The sequence below is a fragment of the Alexandromys fortis genome, unplaced genomic scaffold, assembly GCF_014885135.2.
Source record: "Alexandromys fortis isolate MF-2015 unplaced genomic scaffold, M_Fortis_MF-2015_v1.1 scaffold_9, whole genome shotgun sequence".
In the NCBI taxonomy this organism is placed as follows: domain Eukaryota; kingdom Metazoa; phylum Chordata; class Mammalia; order Rodentia; family Cricetidae; genus Alexandromys; species Alexandromys fortis.
Window position 1 is genome coordinate 22005305 of NW_026067892.1, and position 21054 is coordinate 22026358.

The 21054-nt window shown below is 43.8% G+C and overlaps 1 protein-coding gene across 2 annotated transcripts; it reads right to left on the reverse strand.

Annotated features, from left to right (window-relative positions):
- Positions 1–2463: 2463 nt before the first annotated feature.
- LOC126499174 (sulfotransferase 1C2) lies at positions 2464–14654 on the reverse strand. 2 transcript variants are annotated; one of them, XR_007591019.1, is made up of 9 exons: positions 14434–14654; positions 12792–12959; positions 12330–12455; positions 10755–10852; positions 7441–7567; positions 6854–6948; positions 6539–6719; positions 3028–4490; positions 2464–2587 (listed from the first exon to the last, which is right to left on the reverse strand). XR_007591019.1 is itself a non-coding variant. In XM_050138269.1 (8 exons), exons 2-8 carry the CDS (start codon positions 12940–12942, stop codon positions 4378–4380), a joined length of 891 nt encoding a protein of 296 aa, XP_049994226.1. In that variant the 5' UTR covers positions 12943–12959; positions 14434–14654; the 3' UTR covers positions 2464–4377. The 2 variants fall into 2 exon arrangements, 1 of the variants encoding a protein (XP_049994226.1); XM_050138269.1 differs by having other exon boundaries at positions 2464–4490.
- Positions 14655–21054: the final 6400 nt, after the last annotated feature.

A 21054-nucleotide genomic window follows, 5' to 3' on the forward strand; every position in this document is an offset into this window, starting at 1 on the left:
CCCACAGTCATACACTGAATGTGTCTCTTCTACTTATCCACACCAGAAATTCGGTGACCCTGCAAGTAGCCTCAATTCCAGATCCCTTCTTCTGTCATTGTAGCACAGGCCTGATATTAACGAAGCCTGCTTTTTGGTGGTGCTGGATCTCCTGATTTCAGAGAAACTTTGAAGTTCGTGGAGACAAGCTTTGTCTGATGGGAATGAACCTGCTTCAGATTCCCACTTGGTGTCCATCATTACTAGAGTCCTCATGCCTGGATGGAAGATCTCTCCTGGCGTCACAGACCCTCTGTAACCCCCCATCTTTCCTTGCATCCCCCTAGAGAAACAAACTCATATATAACAAGGAGAGATACAAGAATCAATGGAAAACTTAAAAGTCTAAATAATAAGACTAGGCAACACAATCTCAAAGAAGCAATGTGTTAACATTGTCTTGTATTATCAGAAAAATTCACTGATGAACTCAGAAATATAAAAAATAACTGTAATAATCCACAAATATTCCAGTAGTCCATAAAAAGGGAAGAGGTAGGCAGAGGCTGCTCTTTCATTTCTAGCCACCCAGGCCCAAAATAATCACACAGAAACTATATTAATTACAACACCGCTAGGCCAATAGTTTAGGCATATTCCTGACTAACTCATGTCTTAATTCACACATATCTATCAATCCATGTATCACCACATTGTTGTGGCCTACGGGCATGGTTCCTTCCAGCTTCTGTCTCTTGCACTGGATACATTACACCTTTCTGACTATGACTCTTTCTTCTAGCTTCAAGTTATTTTCCCAGCTCTCTCTATTCTTCCCTGCTACAGGACCAAAGTAGCTTTATTCAATAGCAAAACACATTGACAGCATACAGAGGAAAATCCCACATCACCTCTGCTTTTCTGTCTAAGTAAAAAGGAAGGCTTTAACTTTAACATGGTAAATTTACAGATAGTAAAACAGGTATCAAGCAAGAATACAGTTACAATACTTATAACTACTTTATTTTTAGCATAACCATAACTATCTACTTTTGTGTTTAACTTTTTCTTCCTTTTTTTTTCATTCCTTTCATTTCCATTTAGTGTTAGAAAAAACTATTAGATTTATGTTATTATGTTAATTTGGGATTCATTTTTGTGCTTTGGGTAAATTTTAAATTTACATTTTGTGGATGTGTGTGTGTGTGTATGTGTACACTCATGCCAAAGCACACACATAGAAGTCAAAAAAAAACTCTGCAGTATTTTGTTCTTTCCTTCCTCTGTGGGGGATCTGGGAATTGGACACAGTTCTGGGAATTGTTAGCTTTGATGGCAAGTGCCTTACATTTATTCTGCTAAGAGTCTTTGACTGTCTTATATTAGGTTGACATTCCAGACAGAGGATAATGTTACGTCTCAGGTTTAAAGAATTCTCAGTGATATTTGGAGGTTACTTCATGCACTGATGAGTCTTGAATATTTCAAACTACTTCCGGAACCCTGTCAGTTCTTTCAATGAACTAGTTGTCCTAGAGAAAACACATCCTGCATGATCATCCTGTCAGAACTGTGTGCATGCTAGTGTTTTCTCCGTGGTAGTTTTGGTAATAATTCTGCTGATATGCTGCACATTCCTGAAGACATTAACACGTGTGGTTATTATACAAAACTTTAAATGTTAAGGCTTATATAGATGGCCAATGGCATTTCAAGATAGTGGTAAATGAGACCCTCTTCAGATAAAAGTGGTACACCAATTGCATTTCGACTTTCAAGGGAATAACTATATAGCAGAAACACATTCGATTTCCAGTAGATGTGCAGAAAGTTTTGTACCAGTTTCAGCTAGGAAGAAGGCTTGATGGGTAAGGCACTTGCTGTTCAAGCATTAGGCCCTGAGTTCCCACTCCCAGAATATATAGAATAATCTAGAAGCCTATAATCTTAGTCTGCGGGGTACAGAGAAGAAGACATCTGGGACTTGCTGTCCATTGGCTTACCACCATAACCAATGAACCCTGTCTCAAGAGAATAGACTGGAAAGTGATGACACAGAGTACCACCAGTGTCCTCCTCTAGATTCTTATAAAAGTACACATGGATACATACACACATGCACGCACGCGCGTGCACACACACACAACACGGGGGGGGGAGTGTTATAAAATACCTGATATTTGAAACAGTCTGAGTTCCGTGATGGATATGGAAATAATGGACCCTCACGTATCAACAGAGGAATGGTGGATGAGAACCCCAAACTGCAAACAACACAAATGCCTGTCGACTTGTAAATACAAAGTGTTCTCCAGCCATAAAGTAGAAAAGGAAACCACATGTGACAGGTGCCATAGGATGAAAAAATCATTAAAAAGTTGTGCTTGCTGAAGAAATGTGAAACATATCCTAAGTATCCTGTGGCTGGCTTCATATTAGATGTTCAGGAAATACACACGCTAAACAAGACATGAAGGAGACATGTTACTGTGTGGGGAAAAGCTTCTTTAATTGTTCATGGCTGAACGTGGGGTGTCACCAGGAAGTCGTTTCCTCTAGGTCTCCAAATGAAAACTGTTCCCTGGTAACATTGCCGTCTAAGATATACCTAGCACTGTTCCCTGGTAACATTGCCGTCTAAGATATACCTAGCACTGTTCCCTGGTAACATTGCCGTCTAAGATATACCTAGCACTGTTCCCTGGTAACATTGCCGTCTAAGATATACCTAGCACTGTTCCCTGGTAACATTGCCGTCTAAGATATACCTAGCACTGTTCCCTGGTAACATTGCCGTCTAAGATATACCTAGCACTGTTCCCTGGTAACATTGCCGTCTAAGATATACCTAGCACTGTTCCCTGGTAACATTGCCGTCTAAGATATACCTAGCACTGTTCCCTGGTAACATTGCCGTCTAAGATATACCTAGCACTGTTCCCTGGTAACATTGCCGTCTAAGATATACCTAGCACTGTTCCCTGGTAACATTGCCGTCTAAGATATACCTAGCACTGTTCCCTGGTAACATTGCCGTCTAAGATATACCTAGCACTGTTCCCTGGTAACATTGCCGTCTAAGATATACCTAGCACTGTTCCCTGGTAACATTGCCGTCTAAGATATACCTAGCACTGTTCCCTGGTAACATTGCTGTCTAAGATATACCTAGCACGGACCCAGTGATGAGCACCGTGGTGATTTGGTGAGCACCTGGGTAGGGAGAGAAAGATGGATGAGCAACAGAGGATTGATAAAGGAAGAGGAGGGGAAAGGAAGGAAAGGAGGAAAGGAGGAGGAGGGGAGATGGACTTAGACTTAAGGGGGTGGTGGAGGAACAGTGAAGCAATCTGGAGTTTGGCTCCAGGTGTGTTTAAATTGCTGATCTGATCAAGTCTGATGAGTGGTACCTAGCCAGAAAATGATCTGTTTCTTTTCAACATGGAACATAGCAGGAGGTAGAGATAAGCTTGCTGGCCAGCAAATACAGACAGCTTCAGTCAAAATAGGCAAATATGGAAGCTAGATGAAAGACACACTTGGTTTGGTTACAGTTTGCTCCTCAGATGGCATGACTGTAGATCAAAACCCAGTTGGCTCCAAACTGAGCACCATGCCTTCATTCTACTTTCATCAAAATATAATGCTTTCTTTCTGCTTTAACGGCACAGATTCAGGATTCCCTTTATTAAGGTTGGGATTTCTGGCATCTCCTTGGAGTCTTTCCCTCATTTTCCTCGCACCAGGTTGAACGTGTTCCCAAGGCCTGCTTGCAACACATCATCCACACAATGATTCTTTCCATTTCAGCCAGGCAAAACCCTGACTGAGCAGGAATGACTTTAGGAATTTCATGTACATTCATAGAGATAAAATCTATTATTTCTTTGCTAGTACTTAGGGTAGAATACTTCAGAGTCAGGCCATACCTTCTAGTACAGTGGTTCTCAACCTTCCTAATGCTACATCCTTTGATATATTTCCTTGTTGTGTTGCAGTGGCCCTCAAACACAAAATTATTTTGTTGCCACATCATAAATGCATTTTTGCTGTTATGAATTGTAATACAAACATCTGACATGCAGGATATCTGAACTATAAATCCAAAGGGGTCATGACCTGCAAGTCGAGAATCACTGTTCTAAAAGAATGGAAACTTGAATTTTGTAGTATGCAAGTATTATTTATGTTTTCCTTATATTATTAAGTTGACTTACTAATTCATAGTGAATAGTGGAAAGATTACACATTAGCCATGATCCACGTTTATGAAATTATAACATGGTGTTAAAATTCATAGAGACTGAGCCACAGTCTTGAGTATTTCACAGTGTGCTTTCAGAACTTCTTCTGCCCGAGCAGCAGCTCCCATGTTCTTGTCATCTATCTACATCTTGATCAGAGTTCCATGCAGAAGTTTATAGACGTTCCCTTCATCTTCTGTCTGTAGATTTCATCAAACTTCTCATTCTGGGCCACAGTGAAGTGGTTCTTCCAATCCCCCACAGTTCCTAAAAGATGAGCCCAGACAGGAACATCAGCCTCTGATGGACAGACTCCGTGCCCCTGAGTAGAGTGTGGAGTACCCACTTTGGAGCTGGCGTGGCAGTTCCTCATTTTCTTAGCCCTCTTGTCTGAGAGGCAGCCCTAGTGGTCCCTGTGCAGGGCACCAGCTTCTAACTCAGTGGACAAATAATTCAAGGGAGCTTGGTGGCCTGGGCTCCTGGCTCTCTGGTATACATATAGACATAATCACAGTTACAAAACGAATAAATGGCAGACATATAACCATCCCCGTGGTCTTCCGCTGCCACTATGCTGTCAAAAGATCCTAGACATAAGGAAATATATACGGTGATATCTCATGTGTATGTTTTCCTTATTTCAAATAACAAGCAAAATCAACCAATAGTGAGGGACAAGGACATTGTTCTCTATAGGAGATTGACTGGAAAAGACAAGGAAATGTCCCAAGATGATGGAATTCTTTGCTGCCTTGATTCAGATGTTGGTTGCTTAGTTGTTTACTTTTTTTTTTAAATAAAAATGGTTGAACTGTACAGTTAATTTCTGTGAGTTATTTTCATGTAGATTATATCTCAATGAAAAAGAATTTGGTGATAATTACAATGAGATACTATTTTTCAACAAGCATTCATTGAAATTTTAGATAGGAAAAAAACTCTTTGTAACACCTGTGATTCTTGTGGGAAATCATTCAGTTTGATGAACAAAAGTGTTTATTGTAGGGGCTGGAGAGATGGCTCAGTGGTTAAGAGCATTGCCTGCTCTTCCAAAGGTCCTGAGTTCAATTCCCCGCAATCACATGGTGGCTCACAACCATCTGTAAAGAGGTCTGGCGCCCTCTTCTGGCCTTCAGGCATACAGACAGAATGTTGTATACATAATAAATAAATAAATAAATAAATATTAAAAAAGTGTTTATTGTAGCATTAACCGTAAATATTGAAACACCGAATCTATTGTTTCTATAATTAGAGACATAACTGGGTGATTGACAGCATGTCCCATGTGACCTCTACAAACAGCGATAGCTGAGATCTGTGTTCCTTGACCTGCAGAGACGCTCCATATTCCCGTAAGCAAAAATATATAGTGTAGCTACATTTTGTGTTTGAGTGAACAATTTTCTATCAAGGCATCTATATTTGTGCCTATGGCCAAGGCAAGCGAGGAAAGAAGCAAACACAGAGTGTGCAGATATGGTGGGTGTGGGTGGGCCTGAGGAAAGGCTACTCACCAAATTCTCACCGTTATTAAGGGAGAAAGGAGGTGGAGCTGCTTTATTTCAGGGGCCTGGGAGACGTTGTAGACCGGAAGAACCATGAAATAAATGAACTCAAGCACGGAAAGAAAAAGGAAAGCTGTTGTAGAGCAACAGGTGAACCCCAGGTCGTGGTTGTGCTGTGGTGGAAGGAAATGCAAGTGCTATGAGAAGGAAGGAGGGACTTGTGTTGCTTCTAGTTTCCTGTGAAGTGGATTTTAGTGAGGATCTGTGTGAAATGGTCAAATCAGTACTGTTTTCTAAAGTTACTTAATGTACTAATTTTTAAGAAAACAGTAACACTTTCCTCTTAAAACTGGATCATCTGGGCCCAACAGAATTCCTCCCTCAGGAAGAAGGAGGCGGTAAGAGATGGTTCACTGCAGTACATGTGGAAAGTCATGAGCCTGAACAGCTTGGGGTTGTGGTCCAAATGAAGTCAAGCACAGAAGTCGAAGCAGTGGCTATGGAGTAGAAGAAAGACACAGGGGTGGAAGACAGGACACACGCATGCGGACAGTCGCTCTCCTTACAAACAGAGCCTTAGAGCAGAGTGCTAACTCCCGGTTTCCAGACCCCAGGTCTGATGAGTCTACCCTCAGGCATGGCTCCCAGTGAGGTGTGCACCAGAGTAGCGCTGGCCTTAGTTCTCTGTAAGACTTAGTTTGTAGAATCTCTGTGTAACAGAAACGAGTCCCTAGCCTCCTTAGGAGCATAATACGTGTATTTGGGGTGCACCGTCTCAGAATTAGAAAGGAAGAATTCCCCGCAAACCTTTTCTCATGAAAGGGGAAATGGACTGGTCCAGGATAGATTTGGGAACCGTTGAACGATTTGTCATAGGGTTCTCTTTCATTTTCTCAAATGATGTCTCCTGGACGATTTTATCCAGCACCTCTTCATCCAAGATCTTTCCCATGAACTGCATTACTTTCTGGATTTCACGCTTTGGGTCCTGCCGGGGGAGGGTAGCATTGCGTTGGACTGGAATAGAGTTTAACATGATCCCATTTCCCCAGACATCCCTGTGAGAAGCATATTCCTCAAGCAGCTCCTCTGTCCCTGATCCTGCAGCCGTAATTTACTTACCCTCTTCATATCTTCATAGAAGAGGAAGAGAATCTGGTATCTATCTCGAATTTCCCACCATCCTCTTACATGGTCAAACCAGGATCCCCAGTTTACTGTAGCAAACAAGAACAGCTTTCGTGAACACAAACCTTCGGAGAGTCAGGTTTTTCTCCTTTCTTCTTCTACTTAAAGGGCATCAGAGGCTAGAGACATGGTGAAGGAAAAATCTTGTGTCTGATATAGTCTCAGGTCACCGAGCTGCTTTAATCTGATGTCACGTGCTTTGGGTCAGTCCTACGGTTTTAATTTGGCAAATTAAAGTCCTTTATGTTATTTACGCACAGTTACCTGCACCTCGTATGATGACAGGGACACCCAGGAGGTGGGGAACTCTACAGGCCAGGAACCTGGAATAAAGGCTTTTGAAGTAAAACGGGGCTGCTTGCTGAGGGATGGGTTTCTTCACAGTGAAAGAAACCAGCCTCCTCTACATGGTCCCGGTCAGTGTCTAAGGAGGTGCATGACATCCTGGGGACGCAAGTGTCATGCATGGCTCTCTCCACTCAGCTCTACTGAAGGAAGAATACAGGAGCGTTTCTCTTTACCTTTCCCACTGATGAAGGTTTCAAAATACTCGTCCCAGGTGCCTGGATCTGGGAGCACCTGGCTCATCCTGTAGAAGTGGTAGTAGGAAACCATGCAGTCTTTGGCGTTCCGAGCCACGTAAAGGAACTTTGGAGAGGAAGAGAGGTGGTTAGAGCGGCATAAATATGTGACGCTTTGAGCTCTCGCTCTGGCCGAGTCCTCGCGAGGACCGCGCCGCTCTTCCGCGTTGGCTGCACAACCTGGAGGAGCGTCCTTGCAGTTTATGCTGCCGCAAGCCAGGCACTATTAACTCATTAATAGTTAGTCCAAGTCTTGATGTTCCCTTTGATATGAGGAGCAAACTCTTCCTCTAAAACTCGGGCCTGTTAGCCCACTGTCACCTGTGTGCCAGTGAGCCTTCCAGAAACCTCAGCTTGGTTTCTGGATGAGCAGTAGCTCCACCTGGTGTTTGCGTCATGAAACAGCACCATGTCTCCTATTTTCTGGGAGCACCCGCATTCCTCTGCGGTAATCATTTTTGCATCTGTGTGTTTTTGTATACCAAGTTGTTTGAATAAAGGGCCAGGTTGAGGAACCCTGTTGAGAAACCTTGTCACCATCTCAGAGGTCTGACACATGCTTCCTCCAAGTCACCATGCTGCCATGCTCCGATGGAGAATGTTTTCTAAAGTTGGACGCCTTTTTCTTCTTGAATTCTTAAGCTTTAAACCTCAGGTGTCTTTCACATTCACACTGCCTGGCATTTTGTGTCTTCTTTCCTTTTCATGTGTGTGACTTCCAGCCACACCGCATCACTCTCGTCTTTCCTCGGCTCTCATCCCATCCTAAATTCATACTTTTTTTCCTATTCAGATCTGAGAGTTAGGCTAGTTTTGATTTTTAATTTTAAGTGATTATATATATATATATATATACACACACACATATATGTGTGTGTACATATATATATTCAATTACAAAACACCATATTTATTTGATGATTCTGATTACATTTGCCTCTTATTTCTTCGTGTCATTTTGATACAATTGTTCATTTTTGTGCAACTTTAACATTCTCTTTTCTACACGTAACGGATGTGTCAGAAGTTCTTGGGGCTAGCTCAGCTGTTGGGCTAGCAGACATTCCTATGATGGCCCTGTCCTTTGTGTGCTGAAATGTGGGCTGGTGAGTACAGTCAGAATCTGGAGACTCAGGCGGTGGGGGTGGGGGAGGGGGGGTCACCTTATGCTGAGTTGTGAGCTTGCAGTGTCTTGTTCAGGGCAGGGAAAGGAGTTTGGGAGAGGACCCGTGGTCTCCTTTTCTGCCCACGATATACATTATATTGATAAATTGTCTTGTCCTGTTTGAACTAAGAAGCTGGCCCTGGAAGTGAGTTGTTCCACCCCCACTTCACACCCAAGTGTTCTCAAGACCCCTTATCTCGGGGTAGACTGGTCCCCTTGCTCTGTGACAGGGAGCAAAGGGCACCGCAAAAGTGCCTGAGTTCTTGAGAACATCTAGAAGGGGAGCTATTTCCTACAGATGTTATCTTGTTTTGTCTATTGGGGAAGAGAAGCAAGAAATTCAGACCTGGGAAAGCTCAGCCATAGGGAGAAAGTTCTATCTATCTATCTATCTATCTATCTATCTATCTATCTATCTATCTATCTCTATCTATCTATCTATCTATCTATCATCTATATCTATCTATCTATCTCTATCTATCTATCTATCTATCTATCTATCTATCTATCTATCTATCAATCTCTCTCTGTTTCTCTCTCCTGTCTGCACGCTGCTTACTGTTTATTCCTATTCGTTTTTTCTTTGGCTTGCTGTATATTTAACAAACTCACTCATTCAAAACTGAAGACATAGCTATTGTAGACCCTTCTCTGGATCACAGAGCACAGTTCCTCCTGCTCACCTTTGCTACCCCTGTTCTCTGCTCCTTCTTCTCTCTCTTGTGCTTAGGCTTTCTGCCAGTCCCCATGGAAATACCAAAGTTCATGTTGCTGAATCACCCAGGGCATCAAATACCCTGGCACAACCCCATACTCAGGCTGTTTTTCTGTCTCAGTATTCTCCAAGACCCCTTATACAGGGGTAGACTGGTTCACTAACTCTGTGACAGGGAGGAAAGGGCACAGCAAAGTCCAATAAAATCCTTGTGTTCTTGAGAACATCTAGAAGGGGAATTGTTTCCTACAAATGTTACCTTCTTTAGCCCATTGTGGAAGAGAAGCTTTTTTTTTTTTTTGCTTTTTATAAAATAAAATAATTTTATTTACTATCTATTTTTCTGTAACTCAGAGACTTCTTTTTCACCTTGTTTGATTTCAGCTGGACAACTTAAAGGGGTATTCTTCAGTGTTTTCATGATTTTCAGTTTCAGTAATGCCAGAAATAGAATTTGCACCCCTCCTCCATCTTTACTGTCATGAGAACAGACCTTTATTCGTGGAAATCCCAACTATACTTCTGTCATCTAGAAGTTTGTTAGTCCTTAGTAACTAACACTTAATTTTAAGTTAGTTTTTATGTATAGGTGTTTTACCTACATGCATGCAAGTGCACAATGTGCCTGCAGTACCCCAGAAACCAGAAGAGGGCACGGAATCTCTGAGAACCAAAGGTTCATACTGTTGTGAGCTGTCACTGGGTCTGGGAAGTGGACCAGGCTCCTCTACAAGAAGAGCCAGTGCTCTTAACCACTGAGCCATCTCTCTAGACACTTTCTGTCCTCTTTTCCTTTATCCCAGTCTATGTGGATTGTATTCTTCTCAGCAAATGTTACCTTACTGTGAGACCTCAGCTCTACCCACTAGAGGTTACTCTATCCTTGTTCATGCCCAGCCTGGTCCAGCATCCTCCAGGTGGCAGGAACACACTAGACTAGACACTAGGATACACGACACTGCCCTGGAAAAAGTAAAACAGGCACGGGGGCTTCTGAGGCTGCAGACAAAAGCATTCGCTCCGTGGCTCTACTTTGATTTACCGTTCTGAACTTTTTCTGTTCTATCGTGTCTCTGCTCCATTCTATGATACCTCCTCCAGGCCGTGGTTCACGTTCCCAACCCCTACCCCAGTCTGCTTCACTGAAGACTAGAAGATCTCTAACAACTCAGTCTGGCCTCTGTCTTTACAGTGTGTGAAACCATCCAGGGAAACACTCTGCTGAATCGATCTTCATGTGTGACTTTCCTGCTGTGTGTTAGCACTCAGAGGTAGTGGAAAGACAGTACAGAGAAGGAATTCTCACCCAGCGTCTGCATGCCGAGTTCTCTAGGCTTCCTGCCCCAGTACTCCAGGGAACTGATGCTGTCTTACCTTACAGTTACTTGTCCAGAAAGACGGTGGCAGCAGCTGCGTGGAAAGATGGGTCTTTAGTATCCTTGGGGATGGCATCGCATTGGCTTTATCCACACCTTGAACAGATTTCAGGAGATGACCGAACAGTACGGTCGGCACATGGGAACTTCCCCTCCAGGTGATGCCCAGCTTACCCACCATCCACACATGAATCTTCTTACTTTTTGTATTTTGAGGGGCCCCCCTTAGAGGGATTACTGGTATGGTTTTTGTGTTTGTAGACTTACCTAATTTGAGAGCTGGATATGAGGTTTGAATGAATCTACTTTGTCAGTTTATAGAAGATAAGAGGAGTCTTAGATAACTGTGTCCTACTAAGAAAATCCAAACCAGACTGGTCCTCAGGCCATTTCCACCTGCATCTGGCTTTTTCTCTCATGACTTTATAGGTCACTGTGAGCCCCCAGCAGGAACTCACATGCAGATCTCTAAGCCCACAGAATAACAGATTTCCTGGGTGCCCAGATTCCAGGAGACTGGCCGACCTCCGGATATCAGAGAGCCACTCCCAGTGTGGACCACTCATCTGTGCAGGGCGCACAGCCTCAAGCACATGTACCCACACACAGGACGAGAGCTGCACATTCCTACCCTGGAGTCCTGCTCCCCCTGAGACAGCCTTCCACGTCCCTGCGGTGTATAGGAAGAGACCCCTCCCCTCATCCCGTCACATCAGCTAGATTCTTATCAGAGTCCTTCCCTGCGGCTGTCTGCCCTTATGCCCACGGCATTACAAATTCTTTTGGACAAGCCGTTCATCTCTTCTTCATGTTCTCTTAAGCCCCAAACCTGAGAACATTTTATGGGAATCTCAAGGGGTTTGGTCTGTCACTTGGAGGGCAATGAGCTGGAAGCTGAGACCAGACAAGTGTGTCCTACGCATGCAGAGCCAGTCAGGACCAGAGAGCAGGTCCTTCTCATTCCCCTGCCAGCCAGAGTCAAACCGTGCTGTGTGTGCCCTTTCATCTGTGAAACAAAAACATGCTCGCTGACACATGGTTTATGATTTTTGCACTTCTATACACAACCCTTGTACTAACTGGCTCTGCGAAACCATTGAGTTAAACTGAGGTGAGGGAAAATGAAATGCAGACTCTCTAATGGGGTTTCCTTCCATGGAGGAGTTGGGTGTCTGTCTGCACCTTCCTGTTGTCTCCAGTTGTACAAGATCAGAGCAAGAGTGTGATAAGAAAATAAGGTACAACTTCACCTTTACATACATCTTCCTTCCTTGCTGACTCACACTGGTGGGAATAAAGACAAGGAAAGAGATGGATCTGGGCATGAGGATGTGTGCCTTTAACTCCGCACTCTGGAGAAAGTTGCAAGCAGAGCTCTGTGAGTTCGAGGCTAGCCTGGTCTATATAGTGAGTTCCAGGATAGTCAGGACTATGTTTAGAGATCCTCTCTTATATAAAGGGGGGGGGGGATGAGGAAGAGGAGGCGGAAAAAGAGGAAGAGGAGCGATTGTGAGCCAAGGCAAGGAAAGCGACAAGATGGGGGAGGAACACCTAGGGAGTCAGGGGCTCTTACCTGATGGCTGGGGTGGCCGTGCCCACTCAATAAAAGGGTGCCGATGTTGAATGATGTCTCGCTGGCACTTCTCTACATCCCCGTTCTGCTCAATCATGTCCACGATCTCTTGAATCCATGTTGTCCCTGAGGACACAGGGACGTGTAAAGGTCCTAAACCCACCATTCTTTCTCCAAGCATCCTGAAGAAGGGGCGTGGGGCCAGGTGGATCCTGTTAGCTCTGACAGGAAGACTTTGGGTCTCCACAGGGAGCAGAACAGCAGAGACAACGCTCACCTCTTCCCAGAACAGTGAATGGCAGAGGGGAGTGAGCTTCAGAAAACCCAGAGGCACAGGCATCTGAGATGGACTAAATTTACCATGGGACAAGAGGGGACAGGTTTGCCATTACAGGGAGTTCTAACCAGGTGAGGAGTTCAGATGGCTCAGACAGTGAGACTGAAGCTGTCACCCTGAGTTACCTGATTTAGGATAAGTACAAATGAGGAGGTCATCTGGCTTGGCCTTGAAGGCCTGAATCTGGTTCCAGTTGTCCACGGTCGCAGCTGCCAGGGGAATCCCTGCTATCTCTTTCCATTTTGCTTGTTTGCTCAATTCTGGGGTCAAGGCCATAGTGGAGGGTCCAGGGCCTGTGAGAAAAGAACAAAATGTAGTTTTTAAAATGCTGTGACAGAGCATACACCGCACGCAAAGGACTCTTAGCTCCAAGTGCACAGCTCTGTGGCTTTAGTGATATTCCCACCATTGCATGTCCACCATCCCCCTTTGTCTCCAGACAACTTTTCACTTTCCTAGATGGAAACTAGGGGGCGCCTTCATGCTAAATCCCCGGACCCTGGCTACCACCTTTTCCCTTTCTGTCTCCTCGAACTCCAGATGCTTTAGATAAGCAAATCGATTTTGTCCTTTTGTGAATGGTTTGTCTTGTGTAGTTTCCAGACTTGTAACTGGTGTGTAATCCAAACTTCTCTCCTGTTGCTGGGCAGCAACAGTGATTACAGGGGAACAACTGACTCTCTCCCGGGTCTGGGTCTGGCAGCCTAGGTAAATCTAATGCTGGCATTTTCTACTCCTGAGAACCTCATGGGACGGCGAGAGGCACACAGGTCTGATGGCCACAGCGTGCAGGGCTGTGGGAGAAAGACAGCCTTCAGAAGCTGAGACTGCTGCCAAGACCGGTGGAGGATGAAAAGTACTTGATGCCCTGGTGCATTGTGTCCCCACCTGCTGGGTTGGCCCCACAGAGTAGAACCTGGTGGAAACTTGGAAGAAGGAGGTGCAGCAGGGCTGGGGAGAGAGGGTGGTGCTGGAGAGGACACAATGCTGTTTAGTCCCCATAGAAATGTCGAGACCTTGTCACCCTCCCTTTGGGTTCTTCTTATAGTTTGCATGAGCTATGGCCCCTGATATTTTTAGAATTGGGCAGACAGACAAACTTTCCCAGGCAGCCACTTTTTCAACCTGCCAGGCTGGGTCAGTGTGGCCTCCTTTGTGAAACAATCTCCGTGAGCAGAAATTACTGCTCTTTTCCATTCAGTTAGCCCTTTTTGCTTCGGTTTCTAAGACAGAGCCTCACGCTGTCCCCCAGACAGGCCTCAGACTCCCAGAAATCCTCCACCTTGCCCTTAGCGGATCGTCCACTGCTTGTAAACGTTACAGGCCCGTGGCCACGGTGCTATGGCGGCTTGTTTATGTAAGGAACGAGCTGGAGATGATGGGGATCTATCTGGTCAAGTCCCTTTTATAGACTCAGCTTGAGGCTGTGACAAAAGGAAGGCTCTGTGGGGAGAAGAAACAGAAATAGCCAGAAAAGTCCAGTTGGCTGGCAAGGGAAGAGGCTGTCAGGATCGGGGTGGGGGTCGGGCGGCTGGGAAGATCAAGGTGCATAAGGGAAATGGTATCATGGGAAAGAGTGCATGGATTTTGAATCTGAGCACAGCTGGTGTTGGTTTCTTATGCCTTTTATAATTTTTCTCAGGTTTCTTAGGACTTAGGATCTTTCAGGCTTGGGCTAACCTACTTCTACATCAGCATGCACGCCTGAAAACTGAGAGCATGCACCAACAACTTAGGTCAGACATTTAAGGTAAACTGTGTTCTTACCTTCGAGTTCGAGCTGTCAGCAATCCCAAGGCTGGACTGCCCCGGAGTTCAGCGAGTACAAAAGTACATTGAGAGGAAGCAGGAAAGCAATTCTGGAGTACGGCAAGCGCAGAGGCTCAAATTCTACTGTGTCAAAAGTACCTGATCTTCAGCAGTAAGCAATCCAGAAAGCTTTGCTGTCATTGTGGTTAGCTAAAGCCCTAACTAGAAGAGTCAAGACTGTAAGAAACAAACCTTGGCATCTGCCCAAAAAGGAAGTAACTCTCATTGTATAGTGACTGCTGAAGTACAAATCTCCACTACCTTGCTTACCAGCAGACTCTAGGCTATTTAGATAAAGTCTTGGAGCAACTACCCTGCTCCTCCCTCTCTGTGACGACCTAGTGCCCCACTATGAGCAGGCTCCTGGCTGTGTAGCAGAGCCCCATGCTCATGCTTCTTGGGTTTCTCCACACCCCTAGTTTGACAGCGAGTCTAAAAAAGACCAGAGTGTAACCATACTTATGGTTGAAAAGAAGGAGCCCCAAAGCCTCCATGTTCTTGCCCATCGCTCAGAAACAACCCATGACTGGCTGAGTGTAGCGCTCAATAGTTATTCAAATTAGCAGCATGAGGCTGATACCCCTCCCCCCCCCCCCCCCCCCCCCCCCCCCCCCACCTTTCAAGACTGAGGATGCTAAGATGTGCCAAACCAATGAGTTATTAGCCACCAGGTTTAACTAACTTCCATCCTCCCCTTGTCTGTAGTGAAAAGAAGCTTAAAACATATGTGAGTGAAAAAGGACTTTCAGAAGACCAGTCTTAGTCTTGCTGGCTTGCTGAAGAAATCTTTTTCCTTCCACGAGAGCTAGTCCTTAATTCCTTAGCTCCTGTTCCACTGGTAAATGAATAGACTTGAGTTCAGTAATGAGAAACTAGAAAGCTGGCTGCAAGGTCTCAGACATCAAGCTGGATCTTCTTTGAGATTCGCTTTTTGCAAATATAAAATGTGGGACATGTAATTACCTCCCATCAATACTGTTAGATCAAAACAAGGTGATGAACACATCCACCTAGCACACACTATGTTGTTATAAATGCTGGTTCTTTCCCTTACTTCCCAGAGCATATTCATCAACACCCACATGCTGGAGAGATGGAATAAAAGTCTAATACTAGAGTGTGTGTTAACTTATACTTGTCTTATCCCATGATTGATATACTTGTTTGGAAGTGAATTATATTCCTTGGTGTCCTTTGCTACCTTAGAAATCCAAACTGACCCTGTGTTGATTTCTTCGGGCAACTTCCAAACTTGCTTTAGCCGCTCAGCTAAAGCTTACTTCTTCTCCTTTGATCCTGTACTTCCTAAGACCTCATGACTCAGTTGTCTTCTACCACCTCTCTTCTGAAGGAGGTTACCTTTGTTGACTTGCAAGTCACAGTCACCCTGTGGCAGAAGTCCCTGTTTCCGTGTGTGCCTGTGTGGAGATATACTACACTACATGTGAGTATTTTCACACCCAAAGTGGAAGTGTAGCCTTCAACTCTTTCCTCCACATAAAAGTGTCATTTCTTAAGCTGAACAGGTTTTATTGAAGGTGACTGTAAATGAGATAAATCCATAGTTTGTTTCTACTCTCCTGGGATGTCTATTGAGTGAGCGTTGCTTCCAAACCCTTCTGTCCTCATCACAATGATGACCCGGAGCACCACTAAGACTCCTAGCAGCCCTGCTTGCCTCAGTTACCACACATCCAGTCAGATGCCAGGAAATGAGAAGACAGAAATGTTACAGTGTGCTTCAGGGGAAACAGCAATCGGAAGGTTGAGAACCCCTGCTCTAGTCTTTCTTTACTTACAGCTGGTGTGGAGAGGCAAGCAGTGCTCACCAGTGAAGCAGGCAGAGTGCAGGTCCTGTTCTTCTGAGAGAGTCTCTTACCAGGATCCTCCTCCAGACTAGTGAGTACCCTAAACCAAGGTATATACCTGGCAGCACAGGACTCCACCCACACTAGCCCCTTCCAGGAGGCGTGGACACACCTTGGCGTGGCTGCTGTGGCTTTCTTCGGGAAATCACTTTCCATCACTGCCATATCGAATTCTGATTAATTAGCTTACTTTTGATAGTATTGGCCACGCCTCAAAATCACACTTGTATTTCTGTCCTCTGGAGAAAAGGGCATACAGGTTGAATTAATTCTCCATGTGGGAGGAAGTGACAGAAGCAGACTTCTTGGAAACCAGGTTTCTGTGGAGGACAGTGCACCATCTGCATCTCTGGTGAGTCTCAAAGGGACCACTGGTGGCTACCAGCTTCTGACATCACGTTCTATTATTGAAAGCCAAAAGGTGCTGTAAACAGCTAACGGCTGTCAGTGGAGTCTATAAAAACATAGGCACAGGTTCAGAGGAGTCCCCCTTAATAAATAAAAGAAAAAATAAAGAGATATTGAGATATTGAGATTGCTCTAGTTACTGGTGATCACTATCATTCATCCATTCATTCATTCATTATTGGCTGATCACTAGGAACTGTATTAGACATGAAGTGTGCAAAGAAATGAGTCTTTATACAATCTTTTTACGATTGAAAATTTGACATTTGTCTGTTTTGCTATTTCCCTCAAAATCTTAAGACAAAATGTTTGTAATCTTCCAGGCTGTTTGTAGACCTGAGCAGAGAGAGCCCCTATCTCCTGTCTGTGCCTCCTGCTTCTCTAAGAAGAAGATGGAGTTCTGGGGAGAGGTGAGATAAAAAGTATCGGGCATACGGCAATGTGATCCCTTGTTCCTTCCAATCAGAGCTTCTTCCTGGCTGGCAACCAAGGTTATCTTTCTGGAAACCTTCAGTGGTGGCACCTCTACATTGCAAGGGTCTTATTTTGTTTTCTCTTCCTATGACAAAATAGATTTAACTGGGTAATTTATCAAGAATAGAAGGCCTCATTCTAAATCAGTAACAAGGCAGCAACATCACAGCCTGAAAGAGAGCAAAGATTCTTAGTTCTTATCCTTGCCTTGTAAAGCCCTACCCTTGTAAAGCCACACCCCTTTGTTCTCACCCATTCCCATTCACTTCCCAAGGCCCCTTCTAAGTAGCATTAACACGTGAATGAAGGGGGATTGTTTCCAGCATGAGGACTTTGGGGTGAATTTCAAACTTAGCAGTAAAAACCAGACATCCATCTTTGGGCAGGACCATATGGCAAATACGCTATGATTTACTGATCATATGTTAGCTTGCAACTACACAATTCTCCATTGCCTGTGAAAGCAGCCATAGTACACTCAGTGGGTGGACATGACTGGGCTCCAATAAAACATTCTCTACAAATACAGATAGCGAACTGGAGTTTCCCCATTCTGGTATACAGACTAGAGGAAACTCTAGCACTTGACACAACACCCCACCCTTTCAGTAAATATTTCCTTACCCACACCTTGGAATCTCTGCTACTGTTCTCCATTGTTGCTTCGCTCTCCCACCTTCATCTGAAGGCCTTGGTATTTTTCTGATCTTTCCATATTTTTCCTTTCCTTATTTTGAACATAAGTTCAGGGAGCTGAGGCTATGGAGCCTAGTAGCCTGGCCTTGAACTCCTCTATTTACACTTCCTAAAAGTTGGAATTATAAGTGTCTCCAACCACACTGAAAAGTTTTTGTTCCACAGTGAACCTCTCCACCAATGCAATAACCCAAATCAGACCAAATTAGAGAAAGCCCAGGTTTAATGGATACTAGCGCTCCTGAGTGGCCTTCCAGCTCCCCAGAGAGGAAAGGTGGGGGGGGGGAAGGAAGACTGGAAAACCACATGTTTATTCTCTGGGGAGCAGTTTAAATACCCTGTGGGGATTGGTTTTGAGCATCTCTGGGCAGGGGTCACCATTTGGTAGGCTTTCTCAGAGGTAGAGTCTGGACTGAGGCAACTCCCGGGGAGGGGGCTTGGGATGGAACTTCCATCCAAACTTCCAGATTCTTTGGATATATGGACGCCAGGGGCTGGGGTGACACTTCCAGCTAAACACACATTTTCATCATTTATTTTTCTCTATATAAATTTCATTTGGATGTAGTTTAGACACCATGTAGGTGATGCATTTAAATGGTGCAATTCAGTTAGGTCTAAGAACTTTCTTCTGAAAACTACTCTCATTGTGTCCTATAGATTTGAAATGTCACGCGTCATTTTCATTGAGTTCTAAAGGTTTTAGATTTCTGTAGATTTCTGTAGCGCATCGTGCCCGTCTGCGCTCTATGCACTACCATACAGTTTGTGAACAGGGCAAGGGGCTGGAGATTGAAACACACAAAGACACACGGACAGAGACACAGGTTATCCTTGAAACAGGAATGCCCCAAGAATGCCCCCTTTATTGTGCCCAGGGGCAGCTTATAAAGGGATCCTTAACTGATAGCCAGGCCTCAACCAAACCCACCAGAAACCACTCCCCTGCCATCAGGAACTCCTGAGGGTCTCGTGCTCAGAGCAGCTGCAGGCTGTCTCATAGCAGAGGAAAACAAGTTGCTTACAAGAAATTCAGGATCTGGGGGTTCACTGCTCCCAACAGATTTCCTTTTTTTTTTTTTTTTTTTTTTTGTTTTGTTTTGTTTTTCGAGACAGGGTTTCTCTGTGGCTTTGGAGCCTGTCCTGGAACTAGTTCTGTAGACCAGGCTGGTCTTGAACTCACAGAGATCCGCCTGCCTCTGCCTCCCGAGTGCTGGGATTAAAGGCGTGCGCCACCATCGCCGGGCTCAGATTTCCTTCTTGATTTCTGTTTTGACCTAATTTTTATTCAGTAGTGATTTATTCAGCATTTATGAGTTTGTATAGCTTCTGTTATTTCTATTTTTGTTGATATGCAGATTTAATACATGGCAGTCAGATAGGATGCAGAATTTTATTTCAATGTTCCTATGTTCAAGAAGTCTTGCATTATATCCTAATAAAGTAATTAATTTTTGGAAAAAGTTTCATGAGCTGCTGAGAAGAAATTATACTCTAATATTTGGGTGGGATGTTCTGCAGAGTCTCTTAGGTCCATTTGATTTATGACATTATTTAATTCCAGAGTTTTCCTGTTGAGTTATTGTCTGAATGACCTGATTATTGATTAGAGTGGATATTGAAGTCATCCACTCTCACTGTGTGGCCAATATGTGAGTTTAGATATAAATAGTGCTTCTATTATGAAATTGCTGCCCTTGAATTTGGTGCATAAATGTTCAAAATTGTGATATCTTCTTGGTGGAATTTTATTTAATGAGTATATAGTGTCCCCGTTTATCTCTTCTGATTTGTTTTTGTTTGAAGTAATTTTTTTTCAGATATTAAAATAAACATGCCTGCTTGCTTCTTGGTTCCATTTGTTTGAATATATTTGTCTACCCTTTTACCCTAAGATAAACATTAATATTAAAATTAACAGAAAAATACAAAATTAACCCATAAAAATCACATAAAAATCAGTAGCCTTCCTATAAATAAAAGACAAATTGTATGGGGTGGTCTTGTATCAACTTGACACACAAACTAGAGTTATCTGAAAGGAGGAAAACTTAACTGAGAAAATAACTTCATAACATCCTGTGGTAAGGCATTTTCTTCATTGGTGATTGGGGGGAAAGGGCCCAGACCTTTGTAGATGGTGCTATCCCTGGGCTGGTGGTCCTGGCTTCTGTAAGAAAGCAGGCTGAGCAATCCAGGGGAAACAAGTCAGTAAGTAGTATCCCTTCATGGCCTCTGCATAAGTTCCTGGCTCCAGGATCTTGACCTGTTTGAGTTTCTGTCCTGACTTCCTTTGGTAATGAACAGCAACGTGGAAGTGTAAGCTGAATAAGCCCTTTCCTCTTCCACTTGCTTTTTGTTGGAGTTTTTGTTGCAGCAACAGAAACCCTAACTAAGACAAGCATACTAAAAAAGAAAGCAAAGAAATAATACCTTTCACAATAGCCTTAGAAATATTTTAAAATAACACAAAGCAAGCAAATGAAATATATATAAAGTAAATATGTCAAGACATTGAAGGAATACACTAGAAGGTAGAAAGACCTTCCATGCTCGTGGATTGCTAGGACTAATAGCATGAAAATGACCATCCCACAACAAAAAGGAGTCTACAAGGTCAATTAAATCCCCATTAAAATTCCAACACAATTCTTCACAGAAATTGAGAAAGTAATCTTACAATTCATATGGAACTCAGAGTAGCTAAAACAATCCTGATTAACAAAAACAACAATAATAACTACCGGATCAGAGATTCCTTCAGAAAATGGGGCAGAAAGATTGTAAACTGGAGGACTGGTATATTTGTTGGGAGATTGTGTTTCCCAATGCTGTCAGAAGGTACCCCCATAAAACCTCACCAACATGACTGCCTAAACATAAGCTGAACAAGGGCATGTAGACATGCGTATAGACCAATGGGACAAGGACAACAACAATAGATGTGCCAAAATTGACGGGAGAGTCCATGAGGCCTCAATTTGGCACAAAGAACTATAGGCTACTAAGGACTACTGAGAATGAGAGAAATAGTCTTCTTGAATAAGGACACATCAATTGGTTGTTCAATACAAATAATTAGTTCTGAGAATGTACACACGCAAGTGGCGTTATTCAGACTGAGCAGGTTATG